Genomic DNA, 8,661 nt, shown 5'->3' with positions numbered 1-8,661 from the left:
ATGGTGGGCTACCAAGCCAGTTTTCGATTTGCAGCACTTGCAACATTCCTCACACGTGAACCCAACGAGTCTCTCCTGTGTACTGGTTGGAACTTGTGCGGAGCACCAGATGGGTGGTTCAGCTCGCCGCTGGACGATTATAATTACTACTATTATTACTATTATATGCCGAGGACAGCACCACTGACAAATGTGTATCTCTCCCTGTCTGTCACCCGACATCCACCCTTGGTTCCAAGTAGTTGTTGTCATGCAGCAGTGTCCATATCAGTAAATTACCACTTCGACATACATGCAAAGCTGGTTATCCTAACCCCTTGTACAGCCAAAACCTGGGCCCTTCGCATTTCTCCTCATGGTTTTCAGGCCGCATCTGGCTGTATGGAAGGTGTATGCGCAATTGCAAACAGAATGTTCCACCGCCTTGTTACACAGGTCATCAAACATCAAAGAAATAGGGAACTTGGACGTGGATAATTGGGCTGTAACACAGACATTAATTGTACGGAACAACACAACTTAGGTCGAGCTGCATGACGTTTGATTTCACAAAACGAATATACACTCGGGTATGGCACACTGAGCATTTCCGGGAAATCAAGCAAGTACTTACTATTACGGCATCCTAAATGCGTTAGTTTCAGTCTTATTCAACAACTCATTAAAAAGGAAATTGTGCTAAAGCTGTGTGTGATTTGAACGGACTTTATTGTTTCAGCGCCTTTACGCAGGGATTCTAAAATAATCCAAAATGCTCTTTAGACTAGTCACTAAGTGAATTATTTACGAAAAACAACTATCCAATATCCTGACATATCCTGAGAAGTACACAAATAGACAAGATTGAGTCTGTAGTGTGATGATTGATGTTAAATTCGATACACGAATCAGGTGAGACTAAACGCCGCAAAAGATGTTGCGGTGTTTTTTCTGGAAACTATTACTGCCAAATCCCAACCCCGGAAGTGGTGTCAGACAAACGACACCGTGAGAAAAACCAAACATGAAAAACATATCATTCTTGTCATCGGAGATTAATTACATCAGTACTGTCTAAATCACCCAGGGTGTCTTCAGTAAGCTACCACTATCTAGTTTCTATGAACAGATGGCTGCTCAGACCGGGCAAATTACCGCCAAGTCATTCTATTTTGCTGCGGATGGTGACTAGAATTGCAGATATCTATGCGAGATGACCGCTTTAGAGTTGCGCTAGTTGTTTCCAGCAAGTGATATCCTGTGTAGAACAAGATCAGTACCTGATGTCCCAAACAACTTTTCGTCACCTTTCCTTCAAGTGATAAATGGACTTCTTAAGTAAACAAATGAGCGCAGAATTTATGTGTAAGTGCGGGGAAATGAGGAATCCTCTATAGAGGTGAATAGTGGGTAAGATGTCGCTCCCTTTTCGTCAACTTCACCTCTAACATATGGAGGTTAATCCAAATATCTCACCGATCAAAAAGTAGAACAAATCTCTAGCGATCAAAAAGGGATGGGAGATCAGGGGTCCAACTCCAAGTGTTTGATGTTGGAGTCCTTCCAGAACGGTATTAGTGGTTCGTATAACACAGACGTTGTGTAGTTTCGCACGTCCCAATCGCAGAGTGAACTACACAATTCTGGATATGAAAATCCTTAATACACTATTAACTTCCTCGAGCTCGATCTTATGGGCGAACTACGGACCTGCTATTCTGCCTCATCTTACCCGTTGTTGTGCACCTAAATAAGCCAAATTACTTTCCGGGTCTCATGGTGTAACGCCTTTCGATTGGTTTTGGATGCCTGTCCGTCACGTCGATTCGTCCATCCCTCCGGTAATCAGATAGATCATCTTACTCGATGGATACAGCATGGCGGGTTAGCAAAAATAGGCTACTGCTTACATCCCTGTTCGGTTCGCATACTTTTTTTCTAACCAACATCCCGAAATGTTAGCCCAGCCTTTCGGACTGACGACTCCGTTTGTCTTGCATTCGTTCTAGCCCAAATATCTACGCGCTGGCAAACTAGGGCATCCGGAAACCAATCTTCAAGCTACGAGGCCACCATTTTGGTTGTTGTTGATGTTTGCACCCCGAAGTAAGTAGGATAACAAGCTTCACTTGTTGTCAAAAAGAAATCAATTGACGTAAATGAGCACTATATATCCGAAAAAAATCAAAGATACAAGCACGCTAGTTGAACTGAATGACCCACTCCCCTCAGTTCCCATCCACCTTCCCAACCAAGAGGTTGCTAGATGACGAAGTTGAACGGATTTGTCATTCTGTGTTCTATTTAAACTGCTCCACCGTCAGATGTTAATTCAGCCAAAGCCTGTATGACGTATTTGCCTCCATTTATGAAAAGGAGAATGCCCAAGAAAATGAGAACTGGTAACGGTGCCCGTTCTCAAAAAAGGAGTCTGTAGTAGATGCGGTAAACAAAAAGGAATCAGCTTAACTTCAGGTGTAACGAGACGTCACTTGCCCTTCGTCACCTTATTGTAGCCCGTGAAACATCGATTCGAGAGCCGCAGGATTCCAGTAGTTGGGGGTTGTGTTGACCAACTATTTACATTGTTAGGTGCTAGAAAAACGCCATATGTATGAGAAACCCACAACTGCAGTATTCCCATATTTTCAAGGCGCGTTTGATTAATGTGATCAGCCTGTTGTTCTTGCTCAGCAAGGAAAGCCCCAGAAGTTTGTTAGTATGGTACGTTCATTATATTATCAAAATTCCGGGCGTGAGAGTATACGGGGAGCTCTGCAAAAAGCTCATGTACAAAAAACAGTGTCCGACAAGGATGTCAAAATCCTCCATTCCTATTCAATTATGTGGTCGAAAAAAATCGTTTAGCTGTAGCATCCTTTCGGTGTCTAACTGCCATGCTACCAGAAGGAGGCACGAGGACTAGCATACTGCCAGGTTGCCCAAACCTAGACAGGGGAAGTCGAGAGACAGAGTTTAAATTCGGAACACGGACCTTCCGGTCAGTAATTTCAGAATCTAACCACTGAGCTATCTCGCCCCGAAGAAATAGTCAAACGATCGTTAAAAGATCTTCGGAATACTGGAGTTCAAACAGCTGATGATGAAAACCTTACCGATCGGAAATATGCAGACGATCTCGTTCTCGTTTTCGAAAAGGCGCAGGTTTTTGGATTAACAGAAGAAAGTCATCCCGCCCGACGAACTACACTTTGCACACAAATTTGAAGGTCAGGCTCACTGGCATGTCACTAACAATCAAAGGAGAGGTATTCAGGGCTATGAGGCATTTTACGTATCTTGGAACTTGTATTAGCTCCGATTGTGTTGACGGATGAATTTTATACACAAATGTCTAAGGCACAGGGCGCATCTACTAACGTGAAGCGTTTATGGCGTCAAAGCAGCATATCCCTGAATATCAAGTTTCTATCCAGATTGTTTGAATCACTTTGTTGTGACGGTCGAACATAACAGTCAGGCTTTTGTGCTGCAATTACCCTGCGAGCTATACAGGCTAGAACTCAGTTCGCAAAGTTTCCAGCGTGCCAGGAAGACCAACGGGAGCAACCCGACAAAGAACAGCGAACCCCCGGCCTGCGAGTAATCGTATGAGGTCATCTAGGGGTAAAGTCGTACTGTCCGCTGCGATAGGAGTGTGAAGACGATAAGGCGTTTCCCCCAGGCAACCAACATGACCATATTTATGGAAGTAGCGGTGCTGCCTTCCCCTGAGGAGGGACGGAGTATAGAAGGTCGGTCCTAAAGACTGCACACTCCGACCGTCGAACGGTTGACCGTGACCGCCAACGCATCATTCAATACGGCCGAAATACTTTTAAAACCAAAGAGTCTGGCACTGCTCAAAAGGCGCCTGAACTAGGAGTGAGAAAGTGATAAATTACTCGCTGCGCCCCCGGACAAGGCCGGTCCTTTGCAGCTAAGTGGGTCGGACTATTGCGTCATTGGCTCCGGGAGGGGTCCCCCAAGAAAACCCTAACAACTACTGCCTTGCGGTTCAGACTCTTGAGTCAGAGACGAGGGACAGGGTCCCCGAAAAAACCTGCACCGGACTGAATCCCGGTGAACAGTCGCCTGTGCGTTGTGCGGTTGTCTGCCACAATTAAGATCGATGCAGGTCGACGCAGTAAACGATTTTTATTAGTTCTATCAGCATACGCTCCAACAGACTGAGACAGATGGGTTTTATCAAGATCTGTCACGGCTCCTTCGGTCAGCATGAAGGACGGATAAAGTAGTCCTGGTGATACGGAGTGATATGAGTGCCCAAGTTGGACAAATAAGCCCAGAAAAAGCACAGTAAGGTGGCAGATTTGGAGTCAATGCTGTGTGTGCAGACAATGGGGAGCGGCTTCTTCAGGTGTGTGTAGATCATCGTCTGCTCCTGGCTGGTACAAACTCCCAACACAAACGCTTACATCGAGTTACTTGGAGGCCACCTACTACAAGACAATCGTGGACTCGATTGGACCATATGGCTATCAGTTACTAATGGAGAGCCTCAGTTAAGGATTGTGGTTCCTTCTGGGGTACACAACTTGACTCTGACCACGACATTGTGCGGGTTCGTTTAGCACTTCGCTTTCCGCCGGCATCACGTGAGCCAAAGGAGAGCAGTCCCGTTCAACTTCGCCAAGTTTCAGTAGCTGAAGAGTGTCTGGCTAGAAAGCTACTGGAAACGCAGTCATGTGGACGGCGAAGATTGTTTGGAGGATGAATGGAGGCAAGTTAAAGAATCATTGCTGTCAGCTTTCAAAACTGTTTGTCCAGCCCTTCTGACTCAATTCAAAGAACAATGAATAGCTTCGAGATAAGCAGCTCTTAAAGAAACCAGAAAGGTCAGACCAGGAACTAGCGACCATGATGCCGCACGCAGATCCCTCAAACACCGGATAATCAGGAGCTTGAACAATGAGAGAGAACGCTGGTGTACTTCGAAGGCCCATATGGGGAAACCTGCAGGCAACAGCAGCGCCCTGTCTCAACTTATTTGACCTGTTGATCGCGTGTTGTTGGATCATTAAAGTTTGTGTCCGAGGTTTTTCGCCTTCTTACTATTCGCCGTGCTAGGAGTCTGGATCAAGCAACATAGCTAGGGATAGAATATTCTCACAGTCTGCGTATTTCATTGTTTGCTCCCTGCGTGATCGAACCGTAACAGAAACAAAATGCGAAAAAGACCAAAGGGCAATTCACTCCCTCAATCGCCATCTTGAGCGGTTGGCTGAGCACTTCTCTTTCAACGCAAACGCTGGAAGAACCAAGCGTACCCGAATGGAACACTAACACCAACCTAACATAAGCAACTGAAATCCAGCGTGAGATGTCAATCATGAAGCGCGACAATGCACCCGGCCCGGATAGTCGGCATCCCACGCTCTTCAAAGGTGACGGAGTCCTATCGAACAGTCCGATGAAAATAGAATACCGGTCGAATGGAGCTCCTCGACTGTCACCTGGGTTTACAAAAAGGAAACAAGAAGGTCATGTGAAAACCAACGTGGTATCAGTCTGGTATCCGTCGCGTCTAAGAATCTCTGGCATTATTTTACGCAGGTTGATAAATTGTCGGGAGGGACAAATTCGTGAGAATCAAGCTGGATTTCGCTCCGATTGATAAACTCTTGAACGGCGTCTTCAGGCATCTCACACAGGTCATCTTCCTTGACTTGAAAGCTGCTTTTGATCTTGTCGAGCGTCAGAAACTGTGGCCGTCTGGCGATCAAAGGTGTCCATTCCAAATTTATATCCCTTGTGAGGGTAGTGTATGCGAACTCGTGTGCGTGCGCACGAGTATACGGAAAACTTCCGCCTGAGTTCACTACGTCCAGTGGGGAGAGACAAGTTTGTCCTCTCTCATCTTTCCTCTTCAACTTCGTTATTGGCATGCTGCTTGAAATTTCTCTGCCTGCCTCTGAAACCTGGAGAGTCGAAATGCTCCCGGGACGTTCCCTCACAAACACTCTTCTTGGTTCATATCCTTTCCAAATGCAGACGATTTTATGTAAATTAAATGATTCTGCCCCAAGGTTTGGTATGCCTCTCAAACCTGTAAAGTGTAAAGTGCTGCTACAAGACTGGGTGGGATCTAACCCACAGCTCGTGCTTGCAGGTCATCCAATCGACGTGGTAGATAAATTTGCTTACCTGGGCAGTTGCATAAGCTCCGGTTGTCTGGCTGGAGATGAGATTACTTCTCGAATCTGGAAGGCCAGGTTAGCTTTTGCCAACCTCCGACACCAATGGTGCCGTAAGCTTGTCTGTCAAGGGAAGAGTTTACACTGCGGTGGTGCGATCCATATTGCTTTATGGACCAGAAGCGTGGCCTCTACACACAAGACACACGGAAGACGGTAATGTCTGACTATCGGTTTCTCCGAAGCACTGGTCGGGTCTGGTGGGAACTTCAGATAAACAATGCTAAGGTACGCCAGAAAGTCTTGGAAAGGAATTCTCCCGTGATGAACGAATTACCCACGCTTCATAGGCTACGCAGGCGGAGACGTACTTTGCATGCCAGAAGACCACCTACCTCGCAGAGCAAACTCTGTCCAACCCTTTGCTAAGTGTGACCGACCACGAGGTGGACAGTGTATGGACTGGCAACGAAGTATGAAAACACTAACTAGTCGGGTGGACAACTGCCACTTCCCCGGATGAGGGCCTTGGGGCTTAAGTCACCAATGGCTATTGACACTGGCAATCGCGCAGTCAGTGGTGCTCATGCATCGCTCATGCTATCGCCCTCAATGCGTAGCTACTCACTTTCCAAACTAACCGAAAATGTCATCACCTCAAGGCTAGCTGTATGTCTTACACTTTCGCGTTTTCCGGTTATCGGAACTGTATCAGCTGGAACCAATGTGCTTATGGTAAACAGTCTATAGCCGATAAATTGAATTGAATTGGGATTGTTTGAATGGGTGTCCGCAGGCGCAGGGAACTCTGAATAATTGTGGTAGGCTACCATTAAGTCCCATTCCCACCTAGTTTCAATCTTTCCTTTACAATAGGGCTTTTATACAAATCTCGGTTGTACGGTTGCGAAGCATCAGTGTTGATCAGTGATGCTGCGGTGTCAGTAGCTATGATGCTGTACTTTGTCTTCATCAACGAACTGCCGCAACTCCGAGTTACCGTCGTCAAAACCTTTGAGGGTTATACGGTCTCCCCAAGACTGTTTCATGTCCCAATAAGGCATGGAGGGAGTTTATAAGTTGCCCGGGCACAAACACCTACCATTTGGGCGATGTAACCGGAGCGACCTTCGCTCCTCTCAAATTTGAACCCACCCTGTTGGATATCTGATACCCCGCGAGCCTTCGAGAATTCGCAGACTTCTACGGAAATCTCATAGCACGGTTGCAGAACTAATCAGGGGACTCTACAACCTTCTCTTTTCAGTCAAGTCCTATTTAGCTACATTACAGAGGTTGCGCATCGACCCTGTCTACTGTTCCTAATTAAAAAAGCAACCAGCCCTACAGACATCTCTCAAGCTTTGCGGACGCAAGTATATTCGCGGCGCACCAGAAGTCACACGGAATGTTGACGCCACTTTTCGCCCCCTATTCTGTGACGGTCTCGGCATCAATTGTGCGTATATCCCCGTCTGAAAGGCCTCCTCATGCGCCACCCGAACCCGGGGCTGAAAAGCCTAACGTCAGGTTGGGAAACTACTTCTCAAAAATTCTGCTAACCGCCGGACTTAGTGAACGTCGCGAAGTGGCTTATTGCCTTGGGGTCGCAATTCGCAAGCCCAGATTGGTCCCGGATTCCAGTCAAATGAGCTTGCGCGGAAGTTATGCGTTAGCACAGGCGAAAAAAGGGTGTACCTCACTGAACACACATTTGGTGACATCTCCGGTTAAATGTGGGTCAGGTTCTGGTACTATTAGCCAATTGGAAAAAGGAGACTCAATGACGTATTGTGCGTGTTCAGAGACAATCGAGACTTACTCTGCGTGGTTCCGAATATTTCGCTTTCCTGTTTGGCAACAGCTAGTCGCCTAACACGTTCCTTCGATGGTTGACCACCCATCTCTACCTAACAGGCATTCCAATTCATGCATTCCAATTCATTCTGCAGCCAAAATCTTCGAAAGTCCCGCCACAGACGAGGCGTTAAATGAACTGGCGCGCTGTTCACCTTCAATGCAGGGCACTCAGTATTCACACAATGGAATTCAATGTTCGAAAGCTATGGCGTGAACCTGATGGACTAAGGTAACAAGACAATTGAGTTCAGAGTACCACTCCAAACTTTCGAACCCCGGCTGGGCATCCCGGGTGCTCATGGAGGTTGGGAAATTATTTCACGAGACTTTTTCGCCAGAAGTATGGTTGCACCAGTGAGCAGTGAAATTTGGTGAGCTGCAAAAATATGAAAGTAAATTAGAATGGCTTCAGGTTTGAGCACGCGCACAACAAAACGCAATATTGTCAGTCGCTTGACGAAGGCCGCCTTCCCTCTATTTGGAAGGAGGCGATTGTCACGCAAATCTACGAAACTGGTGACCGACTATCGCCTGGAAGCTATAGGCCTATAAGCCTCACTAGCGTGCCGTGCAAGGTGATGGAACGCATTCTGAAGCGAGCTATCCCAGGTCACCTTACTTCCTGATATCTTCAGTTCAACACGGATTTCTCCCACACCGCTCT

The 8,661-nt window shown here is 46.7% G+C and overlaps 1 protein-coding gene across 1 annotated transcript in view; it reads right to left on the bottom strand.

Moving 5' to 3' along the window:
• The window catches only part of T265_08093 (hypothetical protein), a gene marked incomplete at both ends in the record, with an annotated part of 63,017 nt that extends 54,948 nt beyond the window's left edge, over positions 1 to 8,069 (bottom strand). The window contains one exon of the mRNA XM_009173792.1: positions 7,960 to 8,069. Coding sequence (XP_009172056.1) covers positions 7,960 to 8,041 — 82 coding nt within the window. The remainder of the gene's footprint in view (positions 1 to 7,959) is intronic.
• Positions 8,070 to 8,661: the final 592 nt, after the last annotated feature.

Source organism: Opisthorchis viverrini, assembly GCF_000715545.1.
Source record: "Opisthorchis viverrini unplaced genomic scaffold opera_v5_199, whole genome shotgun sequence".
NCBI lineage: Eukaryota > Metazoa > Platyhelminthes > Trematoda > Opisthorchiida > Opisthorchiidae > Opisthorchis > Opisthorchis viverrini.
Note: the sequence above shows the minus strand (reverse complement) of the source record. Positions and strands in the feature narration are given on the sequence as shown.